This window comes from Oncorhynchus kisutch, linkage group LG19, assembly GCF_002021735.2.
Source record: "Oncorhynchus kisutch isolate 150728-3 linkage group LG19, Okis_V2, whole genome shotgun sequence".
Lineage (NCBI taxonomy): Eukaryota > Metazoa > Chordata > Actinopteri > Salmoniformes > Salmonidae > Oncorhynchus > Oncorhynchus kisutch.
This window is the reverse complement of record NC_034192.2, coordinates 57,019,578-57,036,757: the sequence shown is the minus strand read 5'-3', so window position 1 is coordinate 57,036,757 and position 17,180 is coordinate 57,019,578. Positions and strand designations below refer to the sequence as shown.

The window sequence follows — 17,180 nt, the reverse complement described above, 5'->3', positions numbered from 1 at the left end:
GGGAGTCTGGTCTGTATCATGTTATCTCCCCTCTCATGCTGTCCTGAGGAACCACTGGGAGTCTGGTCTGTATCATGTTATCTCCCCTCTCATACTGTCCTGAACCACTGGGAGTCTGGTCTGTATCATGTTATCTCCCCTCTCATACTGTCCTGAACCACTGGGAGTCTGGTCTGTATCATGTTATCTCCCCTCTCATACTGTCCTGAACCACTGGGAGTCTGGTCTGTATCATGTTATCTCCCCTCTCATACTGTCCTGAACCACTGGGAGTCTGGTCTGTATCATGTTATCTCCCCTCTCATACTGTCCTGAACCACTGGGAGTCTGGTCTGTATCATGTTATCTCCCCTCTCATACTGTCCTGAACCACTGGGAGTCTGGTCTGTATCATGTTATCTCCCCTCTCATGCTGTACAGAAGTTAAAACACTTTATTAAAACTACACGGCATGTAGAAATGTTAAAACTGCTAATTACTGTTCATGAAACAAGGTCTTGTACATGCTAGAACACTATGCTAACTGTTCTTGCTAGCTTACAGCTGAAGCATCAAATGGACTTTGTGTGTGAATGACGTCATGGGTCTTGAAGAGATTGCTTCTTCTATGCAAATGATGTTGATCAGTACAATAAAATGAGTGCTAAATGGAAGGTACTGTAAACAGTTTTACATCTGTAGCCACCAATCAGCCAAAACAAGCTGAATAACTCGATGCATGTGCGCACACTTATTGAATAATATGTACTGTGAATAGGCCTAGGTTACATCTTGATTCACCACAGTTTATCAATAGAGATTTACCATTCAAATACATGATTACCATTATGTTGTTATGTGGTTAGATTGGGATATAAAAAAAAACATTCACATTGCCTGTATAATTGATTCATTATTGCATACATCAAAACAATTATAATGTAATAATATTAAACTCAAAAGATCTGTCTGGATCAAGTGCCATTCTGTGACTTATATGTATAATAATATGTATTTTTTATTTATTTTTGCCGTGTAATCTTTTTGATATCGACTATCGTGTTACTAAATCTGGTATTCAACTAATGATTCTAGTATTGTGACACTAGTGGGTATGATGGTAGCTACGAGGCGATGGCCCCTTGCAGAGCAGGTATGTTGTCATGTCAACTAATGATTCTAGTATTGTGACAACACTAGTGGGCATGATGGTAGCTACGAGGCGATGGCCCCTTGCAGAGCAGGTATGTTGTCATGTCAACTAATGATTCTAGTATTGTGACAACACTAGTGGGTATGACGGTAGCTACGAGGCGATGGCCCCTTGCAGAGCAGGTATGTTGTCATGTCAACTAATGATTCTAGTATTGTGACAACACCAGTGGGTACGACGGTAGCTACGAGGCGATGCCCCCTTGCAGAGCAGGTATGTTGTCATGTCAACTAATGATTCTAGTATTGTGACAACACTAGTGGGTATGACGGTAGCTACGAGGCGATGGCCCCTTGCAGAGCAGGTATGTTGTCATGTCAACTAATGATTCTAGTATTGTGACAACACTAGTGGGTATGACGGTAGCTACGAGGCGATGGCCCCTTGCAGAGCAGGTATGTTGTCATGTCAACTAATGATTCTAGTATTGTGACAACACCAGTGGGTATGACGGTAGCTACGAGGCGATGGCCCCTTGCAGAGCAGGTATGTTGTCATGTCAACTAATGATTCTAGTATTGTGACAACACTAGTGGGTATGACGGTAGCTACGAGGCGATGGCCCCTTGCAGAGCAGGTATGTTGTCATGTCAACTAATGATTCTAGTATTGTGACACTAGTGGGTATGACGGTAGCTACGAGGCGATGGCCCCTTGCAGAGCAGGTATGTTGTCATGTTAACTAATGATTCTAGTATTGTGACAACACTAGTGGGTATGACGGTAGCTACGAGGCGATGGCCCCTTGCAGAGCAGGTATGTTGTCATGTCAACTAATGATTCTAGTATTGTGACAACACTAGTGGGTACGACGGTAGCTACGATGCGATGGCCCCTTGCAGAGCAGGTATGTTGTCATGTCAACTAATGATTCTAGTATTGTGACAACACTAGTGGGTATGACGGTAGCTACGAGGCGATGGCCCCTTGCAGAGCAGGTATGTTGTCATGTCAACTAATGATTCTAGTATTGTGACAACACTAGTGGGTATGACGGTAGCTACGAGGCGATGGCCCCTTGCAGAGCAGGTATGTTGTCATGTCAACTAATGATTCTAGTATTGTGACACTAGTGGGTATGACGGTAGCTACGAGGCGATGGCCCCTTGCAGAGCAGGTATGTTGTCATGTCAACTAATGATTCTAGTATTGTGACACTAGTGGGTATGACGGTAGCTACGAGGCGATGGCCCCTTGCAGAGCAGGTATTTTGTCATGTCAACTAATGATTCTAGTATTGTGACAACACTAGTGGGTATGACGGTAGCTACGAGGCGATGGCCCCTTGCAGAGCAGGTATGTTGTCATGTCAACTAATGATTCTAGTATTGTGACACTAGTGGGTATGATGGTAGCTACGAGGCGATGGCCCCTTGCAGAGCAGGTATGTTGTCATGTCAACTAATGATTCTAGTATTGTGACAACACTAGTGGGCATGATGGTAGCTACGAGGCGATGGCCCCTTGCAGAGCAGGTATGTTGTCATGTCAACTAATGATTCTAGTATTGTGACAACACTAGTGGGTATGACGGTAGCTACGAGGCGATGGCCCCTTGCAGAGCAGGTATGTTGTCATGTCAACTAATGATTCTAGTATTGTGACAACACCAGTGGGTACGACGGTAGCTACGAGGCGATGCCCCCTTGCAGAGCAGGTATGTTGTCATGTCAACTAATGATTCTAGTATTGTGACAACACTAGTGGGTATGACGGTAGCTACGAGGCGATGGCCCCTTGCAGAGCAGGTATGTTGTCATGTCAACTAATGATTCTAGTATTGTGACAACACTAGTGGGTATGACGGTAGCTACGAGGCGATGGCCCCTTGCAGAGCAGGTATGTTGTCATGTCAACTAATGATTCTAGTATTGTGACAACACCAGTGGGTATGACGGTAGCTACGAGGCGATGGCCCCTTGCAGAGCAGGTATGTTGTCATGTCAACTAATGATTCTAGTATTGTGACAACACTAGTGGGTATGACGGTAGCTACGAGGCGATGGCCCCTTGCAGAGCAGGTATGTTGTCATGTCAACTAATGATTCTAGTATTGTGACACTAGTGGGTATGACGGTAGCTACGAGGCGATGGCCCCTTGCAGAGCAGGTATGTTGTCATGTTAACTAATGATTCTAGTATTGTGACAACACTAGTGGGTATGACGGTAGCTACGAGGCGATGGCCCCTTGCAGAGCAGGTATGTTGTCATGTCAACTAATGATTCTAGTATTGTGACAACACCAGTGGGTACGACGGTAGCTACGAGGCGATGGCCCCTTGCAGAGCAGGTATGTTGTCATGTCAACTAATGATTCTAGTATTGTGACAACACTAGTGGGTACGACGGTAGCTACGATGCGATGGCCCCTTGCAGAGCAGGTATGTTGTCATGTCAACTAATGATTCTAGTATTGTGACAACACTAGTGGGTATGACGGTAGCTACGAGGCGATGGCCCCTTGCAGAGCAGGTATGTTGTCATGTCAACTAATGATTCTAGTATTGTGACAACACTAGTGGGTATGACGGTAGCTACGAGGCGATGGCCCCTTGCAGAGCAGGTATGTTGTCATGTCAACTAATGATTCTAGTATTGTGACACTAGTGGGTATGACGGTAGCTACGAGGCGATGGCCCCTTGCAGAGCAGGTATGTTGTCATGTCAACTAATGATTCTAGTATTGTGACACTAGTGGGTATGACGGTAGCTACGAGGCGATGGCCCCTTGCAGAGCAGGTATTTTGTCATGTCAACTAATGATTCTAGTATTGTGACAACACTAGTGGGTATGACGGTAGCTACGAGGCGATGGCCCCTTGCAGAGCAGGTATGTTGTCATGTCAACTAATGATTCTAGTATTGTGACAAGACCAGTGGGTATGACGGTAGCTACGAGGCGATGGCCCCTTGCAGAGAAGGTATGTTGTCATGTCAACTAATGATTCTAGTATTGTGACACTAGTGGGTATGACGGTAGCTACGAGGCGATGGCCCCTTGCAGAGCAGGTATGTTGTCATGTCAACTAATGATTCTAGTATTGTGACAACACTAGTGGGTACGACGGTAGCTACGAGGCGATGGCCCCTTGCAGAGCAGGTATGTTGTCATGTCAACTAATGATTCTAGTATTGTGACACTAGTGGGTATGATGGTAGCTATGAGGCGATGGCCCCTTGCAGAGCAGGTATGTTGTCATGTCAACTAATGATTCTAGTATTGTGACACTAGTGGGTACGACGGTAGCTACGAGGCGATGGCCCCTTGCAGAGCAGGTATGTTGTCATGTCAACTAATGATTCTAGTATTGTGACACTAGTGGGTATGACGGTAGCTATGAGGCGATGGCCCCTTGCAGAGCAGGTATGTTGTCATGTCAACTAATGATTCTAGTATTGTGACAACACTAGTGGGTACGACGGTAGCTACGAGGCGATGGCCCCTTGCAGAGCAGGTATGTTGTCATGTCAACTAATGATTCTAGTATTGTGACAACACTAGTGGGTATGACGGTAGCTACGAGGCGATGGCCCCTTGCAGAGCAGGTATGTTGTCATGTCAACTAATGATTCTAGTATTGTGACAACACCAGTGGGTATGACGGTAGCTACGAGGCGATGGCCCCTTGCAGAGCAGGTATGTTGTCATGTCAACTAATGATTCTAGTATTGTGACACTAGTGGGTATGACGGTAGCTACGAGGCGATGGCCCCTTGCAGAGCAGGTATGTTGTCATGTCAACTAATGATTCTAGTATTGTGACAACACTAGTGGGTATGACGGTAGCTACGAGGCGATGGCCCCTTGCAGAGCAGGTATGTTGTCATGTCAACTAATGATTCTAGTATTGTGACACTAGTGGGTATGACGGTAGCTACGAGGCGATGGCCCCTTGCAGAGCAGGTATGTTGTCATGTCAACTAATGATTCTAGTATTGTGACACTAGTGGGTATGACGGTAGCTACGAGGCGATGGCCCCTTGCAGAGCAGGTATGTTGTCATGTCAACTAATGATTCTAGTATTGTGACACTAGTGGGTATGACGGTAGCTACGAGGCGATGGCCCCTTGCAGAGCAGGTATGTTGTCATGTCAACTAATGATTCTAGTATTGTGACAACACTAGTGGGTATGACGGTAGCTACGAGGCGATGGCCCCTTGCAGAGCAGGTATGTTGTCATGTCAACTAATGATTCTAGTATTGTGACACTAGTGGGTATGACGGTAGCTACGAGGCGATGGCCCCTTGCAGAGCAGGTATGTTGTCATGTCAGCTAATGATTCTAGTATTGTGACACTAGTGGGTATGACGGTAGCTACGAGGCGATGGACCCTTGCAGAGCAGGTATGTTGTCATGTCAACTAATGATTCTAGTATTGTGACACTAGTGGGTATGACGGTAGCTACGAGGCGATGGCCCCTTGCAGAGCAGGTATGTTGTCATGTCAACTAATGATTCTAGTATTGTGACACCAGTGGGTATGACGGTAGCTACGAGGCGATGGCCCCTTGCAGAGCAGGTATGTTGTCATGTCAACTAATGATTCTAGTATTGTGACACCAGTGGGTATGACGGTAGCTACGAGGCGATGGCCCCTTGCAGAGCAGGTATGTTGTCATGTCAACTAATGATTCTAGTATTGTGACAACACCAGTGGGTATGACGGTAGCTACGAGGCGATGGCCCCTTGCAGAGCAGGTATGTTGTCATGTCAACTAATGATTCTAGTATTGTGACAACACTAGTGGGTATGACGGTAGCTACGAGGCGATGGCCCCTTGCAGAGCAGGTATGTTGTCATGTCAACTAATGATTCTAGTATTGTGACAACACTAGTGGGTATGACGGTAGCTACGAGGCGATGGCCCCTTGCAGAGCAGGTATGTTGTCATGTCAACTAATGATTCTAGTATTGTGACACTAGTGGGTATGACGGTAGCTACGAGGCGATGGCCCCTTGCAGAGCAGGTATGTTGTCATGTCAACTAATGATTCTAGTATTGTGACAACACCAGTGGGTATGACGGTAGCTACGAGGCAATGGCCCCTTGCAGAGCAGGTATGTTGTCATGTCAACTAATGATTCTAGTATTGTGACAACACCAGTGGGTATGACAGTAGCTACGAGGCGATGGCCCCTTGCAGAGCAGGTATGTTGTCATGTCAACTAATGATTCTAGTATTGTGACAACACCAGTGGGTATGACGGTAGCTACGAGGCGATGGCCCCTTGCAGAGCAGGTATGTTGTCATGTCAACTAATGATTCTAGTATTGTGACAACACCAGTGGGTATGACGGTAGCTACGAGGCGATGGCCCCTTGCAGAGCAGGTATGTTGTCATGCGTGTACAGTACACAGAGTTCAGAGATTCAGTTGTGCCAATCCTAATTGAAGAGCGCTTTTCTCTCTCTAAACGACATATGCCAGAACATGTAGTTGAAAGCCTTTATGACGACAGGAGAGCCTCTCCTATGAACAGAAGCATTTGTCTTCTTACATAGAGCTTGTTTGTCTTGTGCGAGTGTTGTAACAAGGTACTGTTAGATTTGGGGTGTGGGTGGGAATAGTTTGAACAGATTGGTCCCTTCGTGAGGCACTATGGTATTAGTACGTGTACAGTCGTGGCCAAAAGTTTTGAGAACGACACAAATATTAATTTCCACAAAGTTTGCTGCTTCAGTGTCTTTAGATATTTTTGTCAGATGTTACTATGGAATACTGAAGTATAATTACAAGCTTTTCATAAGTGTCAAAGGCTTTTATTGACAATTACATGAAGTTGATGCAAAGAGTCAATATTTGCAGTGTTGACCCTTCTTTTTCAAGACCTCTACAATCTGCCCTGGCTAGCTGTCAAATAACTTCTGGGCCACATCCTGACTGATGGCAGCCCATTCTTGCATAACCAATGCTTGGAGTTTGTCAGAATTTGTGTTTTTTTTGTTTGTCTACCCACCTTTTGAGGATTGGCCACAAGTTCTCAATGGGATTATGGTCTGGGGAGTTTCCTGGCCGTGGACCCAAAATATCAATGTTTTGTTCCCTGAGACACTTATTTATCACGTTTGCTTTATGGCAAGGTGCTCCATCATGCTGGAAAAGGCATTGTTCGTCACAAAACTGTTACTGGATTGTTGGGAGAAGTTGCTCTCGGGGGATGTGTTGGTACCATTCTTTATTCATGGCTGTGTTCTTAGGCAAAATTGTGAGTGAGCCCACTCCCTTGGCTGAGAAGAAACCCCACACATGAATGGTCTCAGGATGCTTTACTGTTGGCATGACACAGGACTGATGGTAGCACTCACCTTGTCTTCTCTGGACAAGCTTTTTTCCGAATGCCCCAAACAACCGGAAAGGGGATTCATCAGAGAAAATGACTTTACCCCAGTCCTCAGCAGTCCAATCCCTGTACCTTTTGCAGAATATCAGTCTGTCCCTGATGCTTTTCCTGGAGAGAAGTGGCTTCTTTGCTGCCCTTCTTGACACCAGGCCATCCTCCAAAAGTCTCCCCCTCACAGTGCGTGCAGATGCACTCACACCTGCCTGCTGCCATTCCTGAGCAAGCTCTGTACTGGTGGTGCCCCAAACTCGCAGCTGAATCATCTTTAGGAGACGTCCTAGTGCTTACTGGACTTTCTTGGGTGCCCTGAAGGCTTCTTCACAACAACTGAACCGCTCTCCTTGAAGTTCTTGATGAGCCGATAAATGGTTGATTTAGGTGCAATTTTACTGGCAGCAAAATCCTTGCCTGTGATGCCCTTTTTGTGCAAAGCAATGATGATGGCACGTGTTTCCTTGCAGGTAACCATGGTTGACAGAGGAAGAACAATGATTCCAAGCACCACCCTCCTTTTGAAGCTTCCAGTCTGTTATTCGAACTCAATCAGCACGACAGAGTGATCTCCAGCTTTGTCCACGTCAACACTCACACCTGTGTTAACGAGAGAATCACTGACATGATGTCAGCTGGTCCTTTTGTGGCAGGGCTGAAATGCAGTGGAAATGTTTTTTGGGGATTCAGTTAATTTGCACAACAAAGAGGGACTATGCAATTAATTGCAATTCATCTGATCACTCTTCATAACATTCTGGAGTATATGCAAATTGCCATCATACAAACTGAGGCAGCAGACTTTGTGAAAATTAATATTTGTGTCATTCTCAAAACTTTTGGCCACGACTGTACTACTTCCCTCTGCCTTTTCATATTCATATTTCAACTGTGGCGACTATTATTGTATCCAGCATTCAGCTCTGCATAGAACAACAGGCCGGAGGCTACAGAGGCAGAGGCAAAAAAATATGTTTTATTGAACTCTTATTAATCAGGATAACCCCAGTTGAGCCCCGTGTAGTTCATTAAGGTTAGTATTATCTGTGATTCAGACATAGCCATGGAATGAGTGAACACAGGGCCAACAGGCAGAGCCATGGTATGAGTGAACACAGGGCCAACAGGCAGAGTCATGGTATGAGTGAACACAGGGCCAACAGGCAGAGCCATGGTATGAGTGAACACAGGGCCAACAGGCAGAGCCATGGTATGAGTGAACACAGGGCCAACAGGCAGAGTCATGGTATGAGTGAACACAGGGCCAACAGGCAGAGCCATGGTATGAGTGAACACAGGGCCAACAGGCAGAGCCATGGTATGAGTGAACACAGGGCCAACAGGCAGAGTCATGGTATGAGTGAACACAGGGCCAACAGGCAGAGCCATGGTATGAGTGAACACAGGGCCAACAGGCAGAGCCATGGTATGAGTGAACACAGGGCCAACAGGCAGAGCCATGGTATGAGTGAACACAGGGCCAAGAGGCAGAGCCATGGAATGAGTGAACACAGGGCCAACAGGCAGAGTCATGGTATGAGTGAACACAGGGCCAACAGGCAGAGCCATGGTATGAGTGAACACAGGGCCAACAGGCAGAGTCATGGTATGAGTGAACACAGGGCCAACAGGCAGAGTCATGGTATGAGTGAACACAGGGCCAACAGGCAGAGCCATGGTATTAGTGAACACAGGGTCAACAGGCAGAGCCATGGTATGAGTGAACACAGGGCCAACAGGCAGAGCCATGGTATGAGTGAACACAGGGCCAACAGGCAGAGCCATGGTATGAGTGAACACAGGGCCAAGAGGCAGAGCCATGGAATGAGTGAACACAGGGCCAACAGGCAGAGCCATGGTATGAGTGAACACAGGGCCAACAGGCAGAGCCATGGTATGAGTGAACACAGGGCCAACAGGCAGAGCCATGGTATGAGTGAACACAGGGCCAACAGGCAGAGTCATGGTATGAGTGAACACAGGGCCAACAGGCAGAGCCATGGTATGAGTGAACACAGGGCCAACAGGCAGAGCCATGGTATGAGTGAACACAGGGCCAACAGGCAGAGCCATGGTATGAGTGAACACAGGGCCAAGAGGCAGAGCCATGGAATGAGTGAACACAGGGCCAACAGGCAGAGTCATGGTATGAGTGAACACAGGGCCAACAGGCAGAGCCATGGTATGAGTGAACACAGGGCCAACAGGCAGAGTCATGGTATGAGTGAACACAGGGCCAACAGGCAGAGTCATGGTATGAGTGAACACAGGGCCAACAGGCAGAGCCATGGTATTAGTGAACACAGGGCCAAGAGGCAGAGCCATGGAATGAGTGAACACAGGGCCAACAGGCAGAGCCATGGTATGAGTGAACACAGGGCCAACAGGCAGAGCCATGGTATGAGTGAACACAGGGCCAACAGGCAGAGTCATGGTATGAGTGAACACAGGGCCAACAGGCAGAGCCATGGTATGAGTGAACACAGGGCCAAGAGGCAGAGCCATGGTATGAGTGAACACAGGGCCAACAGGCAGAGCCATGGTATGAGTGAACACAGGCAGAGCCATGGTATGAGTGAACACAGGGCCAAGAGGCAGAGCCATGGAATGAGTGAACACAGGGCCAACAGGCAGAGCCATGGTATGAGTGAACACAGGGCCAACAGGCAGAGCCATGGTATGAGTGAACACAGGGCCAAGAGGCAGAGCCATGGTATGAGTGAACACAGGGCCAACAGGCAGAGCCATGGTATGTGAACACAGGGCCAACAGGCAGAGCCATGGTATGAGTGAACACAGGGCCAACAGCAGAGCCATGGTATGAGTGAACACAGGGCCAACAGGCAGAGCCATGGTATGAGTGAACACAGGGCCAACAGGCAGAGCCATGGTATGAGTGAACACAGGGCCAACAGACAGAGCCATGGTATGAGTGAACACAGGGCCAACAGGCAGAGCCATGGTATTAGTGAAGATAATCCATTAACTTGACAGGTGTGGCATATCAAGAAGCTGATTAACCTTATCATTACACAGGTGCACCTTATGCTGGGGACACTAAAAGGCTACTCTAAAATGTGCCATTTTGTCACACAACACAATGCCATAGATGTTTTTGAGGGAGCGTGCAATTGGTATGCTGACTGCATGAATGTTATTTTCTCTACCATAAGCCACCTTCAACATTGTTTTAGAGAATTTCGTAGTATGTCCAACCGGCCTCACAACCGCAGACCACGTGTAACCACACCAGCCCAGGACCTCCACATCCGGCTTCTTCAGCTGTAGGATCATCTGAGACCAGCCACCCGGTCAGCTGATGAAACTGTGGAAGAATTTCTGCACATCCGAAGAATTTCTGCACAAACTGTCATAAACCGTCTCTGGGAAGCTCATCTGCATGCTTGACATCCTCACCAGGGTCTTGACCTGACTGCAGTTCGGCGTCACAACCAACTTCAGTGGGAAAATGCTCACCTTCGATGACCACTGGCACTCTGGAGAAGTGTGCTCTTCACAGATGAATCCCGGTTTCAACAGTACCGGGCAGATGGCAGACAGTGGACGGTGTTGTGTGGGCGAGCGGTTTGCTGATGTCAACATTGTGAACAGAGTACCCCATGGTGGCGGTTGGGTTACAGAGTACCCCATGGTGGCGGTGGGGTTACAGAGTACCCATGGTGGCGGTGGGGTTACAGAGTACCCCATGGTGGCAGTGGGGTTACAGAGTACCCCATGGTGGCGGTGGGGTTACAGAGTACCCCATGGTGGCAGTGGGGTTACAGAGTACCCCATGGTGGCGGTGGGGTTAGGGTATGGGCTGAAATAAGCTACGGACAACGAACACATTTGAATTTTATCGATTTTGCAATTTGAATGCACAGAGATACCGTGATGAGATCCTGAAACCCATTGTCCTGTCATTCATCTGCTGCCATCACCTCATGTTTCAGCATGATAATGCACGGCCCCATGTTGCAAGGATCTGTATACAATTCCTGGAAGCTGAAAATGTCCCAGTTCTTCCATGGCCTGCATACTCACCAGACATGTCACCCACTGAGCATGTTTGGAATGCTCTGGATCGACGTGTACAACAGCGTGTTCCAGTTCCTATGAATATCCAGCAACTTCACACAGCCATTGAAGGGGAGTGGGACAACATTCCACAGGCCACAATCAACAGCCTGATCAACTCTATGTGAAGGATATGTATCACGCTGCATGAGGCAGGTGGTGGTCACACCAGACACTGACTGGTTTTGTGATCCAAGGCCCTACCTTTTTGTTTTAAGGTATCTGTGACCAACATATGCATATCTGTATTCCCAGTCATGTGATCCATAGATTAGGGCCTAATTAATTAACAGATCTCCTTATGAACTGTAACTCAGTAAAATCTTAGAAATTGTTGCATGTGTTGTTTTTGTATTTTTGTTCAGTGTATGGATGTAACAAGGGAAGGGAAAGAAAGAGTAGGAGAGAGGGAAGTCAGGGAAATAGTGGGGGGAGGGGAAAATAAGCGAGAGAGAGAGAGAAAGTCAGGTAAAGAGGGGGGAGAAGTGGAGGGATTGAGTCACCTGGACTGATTAGTCATTTGGAGGGAGTCAGGCAGATGAAAGGAGAGCGGTATCTCTAATGGACTCCTGGCTCCTGGAGGGGTTGAACCACCTGGACTGATTAGTCATTTGTAGGGAGTCAGGCAGATGAAAGGAGAGCGGTATCTCTAATGGACTCCTGGCTCCTGGAGGGGTTGAACCACCTGGACTGATTAGTCATTTTAAGGGAGTCAGGCAGATTAAGGTAATGGACTCCTGGCTCCTGGAGGTCATAATGTCAGGAACTGGCTAGTTTCTGCTCTTTCTCTCTGGTGGTATCTCAACCTCTAAGTGTGTGTGTGTGTGTGTGTGTGTGTGTGTGTGTGTGTGTGTGTGTGTGTGTGTGTGTGTGTGTGTGTGTGTGTGCGTGTGTGTGTGTGTTTGTTGTAAGCTCCTGTGCTTGCTCAGGGCACATGTCATGCAGTGTTGTGTCACAGGCCCTTTCCCCCAACAGTCAGATAAGAGGGGATAATCATGACCTACAGTGTGTGTGTGTTTACCAAGCAGAGTGATCAGAGAAAATCAAACCCTTGCTGCCATTCCAGACCCCTGCATGATACCCCCTACTCCATTACAGATCCCTGCATGATACCCCCTCCTCCATTCCAGATCCCTGCATGATACCCCCTCCTCCATTCCAGATCCCTGCATGATACCCCCTCCTCCATTCCAGACCCCTACATGATACCCCCTCCTCCATTACAGACCCTACATGAAACCCCCTCCTCCATTCCAGGTCCCTGCATGATACCCCCTCCTCCATTCCAGATCCCTGCATGATACCCCCTCCTCCATTCCAGATCCCTGCATGATACCCCCTCCTCCATTCCAGATCCCTGCATGATACCCTTCTTTTCTTAATTTAAAAAAAAATTAGTGTTATCTTGAATCACCTCAGTATATCAGTAACTTCCATCCATCTGTGGCTAAAACCACATTTCCCTAAACCCTGCAGACAGTGCAGATGTGTGTGTGTGTCTGTGTGTGTGTGTGTGTGTGTGAGAGAGAAGTCATCCATAGAGCTGATGTGTGTTGTCATGTTTCTACAGGGCTGTCCAGGAGATAGTGGAGGATATCCGGCAGGGGGTCGGGACCCGCTACGGGGCCGAGAAACTGTCCGAGCTCTGCAAACTGCTGCCTGACGCAGACGAGGTAAAGTCTCTGCTCTGTGTCCTCTCCGACACACCGTAGCTCCTACTGCAACAACGCTGACTAGCCTGTAGCCCCCAACTCCTCTCATCATCTGGTTCTCCTTATCCTGATCAACAGTTTGCCATTACATCATCATTGAGAAATGCTTACTGATAATACATGTTGTAAAAGATGTTGCCAATGACTGCACGTGTTCTATATGGACATGGTTATAAGAATATAGCAGTCGTAAGAATCACCCTGGGTGATGGGGGTTTTACCACTGGACTCACCCTGGGTGATGGGGGTTTTACCACTGGACTCACCCTGGGTGATGGGGGTTTTACCACTGGACTCACCCTGGGTGATGGGGGTTTTACCACTGGACTCACCCTGGGTGATGAGGGGTTTTACCACTGGACTCACCCTGGGTGATGGGGGTTTTACCACTGGACTCACCCTGGGTGATGGGGGTTTTACCACTGGACTCACCCTGGGTGATGGGGGTTTTACCACTGGACTCACCCTGGGTGATGGGGTTTTTACCACTAGAATCACCCTGGGTGATGGGGGTTTTACCACTGGACTCACCCTGGGTGATGGGGGTTTTACCACTAGACTCACCCTGGGTGATGGGGGGGGGGGGGGTTACCATTGGACTCACCCTGGGTGATGGGGGTTTTACCACTAGACTCACCCTGGGTGATGGGGGTTTTACCACTGGACTCACCCTGGGTGATGGGGGTTTTACCACTAGACTCACCCTGGGTGATGGGGGTTTTACCACTGAACTCACCCTGGGTGGTGGGGGTTTTACCACTAGACTCACCCTGGGTGATGGGGGTTTTACCACTGGACTCACCCTGGGTGATGGGGGTTTTACCACTAGACTCACCCTGGGTGATGGGGGGGGGGGGGGTTACCATTGGACTCACCCTGGGTGATGGGGGTTTTACCACTGGACTCACCCTGGGTGATGGGGGTTTTACCACTAGACTCACCCTGGGTGATGGGGGTTTTACCACTAGACTCACCCTGGGTGATGGGGGGGGGGTTACCATTGGACTCACCCTGGGTGATGGGGGTTTGACCACTGGACTCACCCTGGGTGATGGGGGTTTTACCACTAGAATCACCCTGGGTGATGGGGGTTTTGACACTGGACTCACCCTGGGTGATGTTTTTTTTACCACTGGACTCACCCTGGGGGATGGGGGTTTTACCACTAGACTCACCCTGGGTGATTGGGGGGGGGGGTTACCACTGGACTCACCCTGGGTGATGGGGGTTTTGACACTGGGCTCACCCTGGGTGATGGGCGTTTTACCACTGGACTCACCCTGGGTGATGGGAGTTTTACCACTGGACTCACCCTGGGTGATGAGGGGTTTTACCAGGGTGATGTTTTTTTTTTTTACCAGAATGATGGGGGTTTTAGCACTGGACTCACCCTGGGTGATGGGGGTTTTGCCACTGGACTCACCCTGTGTGATGGGGGTTTTGCCACTGGACTCACCCTGGGTGATGGGGGTTTTGCCACTGGACTCGATTAAAGCTCTGAATTCTAAATATTATTTCTGGAGATTCTAAACCTGTGTGGAATTCCCAGTAAAAGTAATGCGGCTTGTAGAATTGAACAGAACTGACTGATAACTTCTCTATGCTGTCCATCTGGGTATTTTCACAGGAGGCTCGTCTGAAGAGGTTCAAGGCCGAACGCAGTGGGCTTGGGGAGCCTGACCTCTTCATGATTCTGCTCGTGGAAGTCCCCAGGTATACCACTCAACCCTTAGAACTTTCAGCACCTCATGTTTTACAATGATTACAAACCCTGATCCTGAATTTGTAACTATGGTGCAAAATATTCCAATTGATCTGCTTTTCTCAGGGTGACTGTCTATCTCCTCGTTTTGCAGTGACCCCTCCCTCCACACACTACTGGTTGATTCACTAGCTTTGCACACTGTGCTGATGTGTGTGTCTTTGAGGATCGATTAGGCTATAACCACTTCAATCCTCCCCCTCCCCCTCTTCTCTCCTCTACCTCCTCCTCCCCCTCCCCCTGCTCTTCTACCTCCTCCTCCCCCTCCCCCTCTTCTCTCCTCTACCTCCTCCTCCCCCTCCCCCTCTTCTCTCCTCTCCTCTCCCTCCTCCTCCCCCTCCCCCTCCTCTTCTACCTCCCCTCATCCTCTCCTCCCCCTCCTCGTCTTCTCTCCTCTACCTCCTCCTCCCCTCCTCCTCTTCTCTCCTCTACCACCTCCTCCCCTCATCCTCTCCTCCCCCTCCTCTTCTACCTCCCCTTTCCCTCATCCTCTCCTCCCCTCCTACTCTTCTCTCCTCTACCTCCTCCTCCCCCTCCCCCTCCTCTTCTACCTCCCCTTTCCCTCATCCTCTCCTCCCCTTCATCCTCTTCTCTCCTCTACCTCCCCCCCCCTCCTCCTCTTCTCTCCTCTACTACCTCCTCCCCTCATCCTCTCCTCCCCCTCCTCTTCTACCTCCCCTTTCCCTCATCCTCTCCTCCCCCTTCTCCTCTTCTCTCCTCTACCTCCTCCTCCCCTCCCCTCATCCTCTCCTCCCCCTCCTCCTCTTCTCTCCTCTACCTCCTCCTCCCCTCATCCTCTCCTCCCCTCATCCCTCCTCTCCTCCCATTTTCTTCCCCATTAGCTTTCGTCTGCGTCTGGATGCCATGATCCTGCAAGAGGAGTTTGACCCTGCCGTGACCTCTCTCTGTTTGGCGGCCAGATGTCTGAGGGAGGCGGCCAGAGGTAAACCATCAGCACGGCCTTTATAGTTAAGGGTTCGTCCCAAATGGCACCCTATTCCCTATATAGTGTACTACTGTTGACCAGGTTCCATAGGGATCTGGTCAAAGGTTGTGCACTATGTAGGGCATAGGGTGCCATTTGGGATGAACACTAGGCCTACTCTACTCCCAATCACTGCCCCTTTTTAAACTCCTTTATGTGGCTGTTCACGTCCATACCAGTCATGTCCCGTTTTAGTGCTCTTTCAGTTTAGTATGAAATGGTGAAAGTCGTTTTTTAGATTAGGCCTACTATACTCCTCATCCACTTCCATGGCCCATCCACTTCCCTTTTTAGATAAGACCAATGGTTTTTAGTTTCCCCTTTAATCACCAGCAGGGTTTTTTATTTTCCCCTTTGAGTTCTCAGTCTTGTTTGAGTTTATTCTGGGAAGGTAATCTGAAGTTTGTTCAGAATTAGTGATGCTTTGTACTGTAGGCCACAGATGGGCCACAGGCTTTGGATTTTGCACGTGGGTTTTCGTCTAATGAAGATATGAGTTTTATTCACCAGTTTTATACAGGGTCGCTGGCAGAAGACATCTAAGTTATCAGAAACTTTGAAGTTAGCATTAAGTGATGTTTGAGGTTTATTGATGTAAAACCGAATGACTAACTCATTAATTTCTTAACATGTATGTCTCTTGGTCTGTCTCTTTCTCTCTCTCTCTTTCGGTCTGGCTCTCTCTCTCTTTCGGTCTGGCTCTCTCTCTCTCGGTCTGTCTCTTTCTCTCTCGGTCTCTCTCTCTCTCGGGCTGTCTCTCTCTCTCTCGGCATGTCTCTCTCTCTCTCTCTCTCTCGGCATGTCTCTCTCTCTCTCTCTCTCTCGGCCTGTCTCTCTCTCTCGGCCTGTCTCTCTCTCTCTCGGTCTGTCTCTCTCTCTCGGCCTGTCTCTCTCTCTCTCTCTCTCTCTCTCTCGGTCTGTCTCTCTCTCTCTCGGTCTGTCTCTCTCTCTCGTTCTGTCTCTCTCTCGTTCTGTCTGTCTGTCTGTCTGTCTGTCTGTCTGTCTGTCTGTCTGTTTGTCTCTGTCAGTCTCGGTCTCTCTCTCTCGGTCTCCCTCTCTTTCTCAGTCTGTCAAATTCAAATTCATTGTCATAAAATTTGAAACAATAACAAA

The 17,180-nt window shown here is 48.5% G+C and overlaps 1 protein-coding gene across 1 annotated transcript in view; it reads left to right on the top strand.

The window, feature by feature from the left end:
• Positions 1 to 17,180, top strand: part of LOC109864410 (FH2 domain-containing protein 1-like) — a 59,323-nt gene that overhangs the window by 27,177 nt on the left and 14,966 nt on the right. Inside the window, exons 4-6 of the mRNA XM_031798012.1 lie at positions 13,179 to 13,281; positions 14,948 to 15,033; positions 15,925 to 16,025. Coding sequence (XP_031653872.1) covers positions 13,179 to 13,281; positions 14,948 to 15,033; positions 15,925 to 16,025 — 290 coding nt within the window. The remainder of the gene's footprint in view (positions 1 to 13,178; positions 13,282 to 14,947; positions 15,034 to 15,924; positions 16,026 to 17,180) is intronic.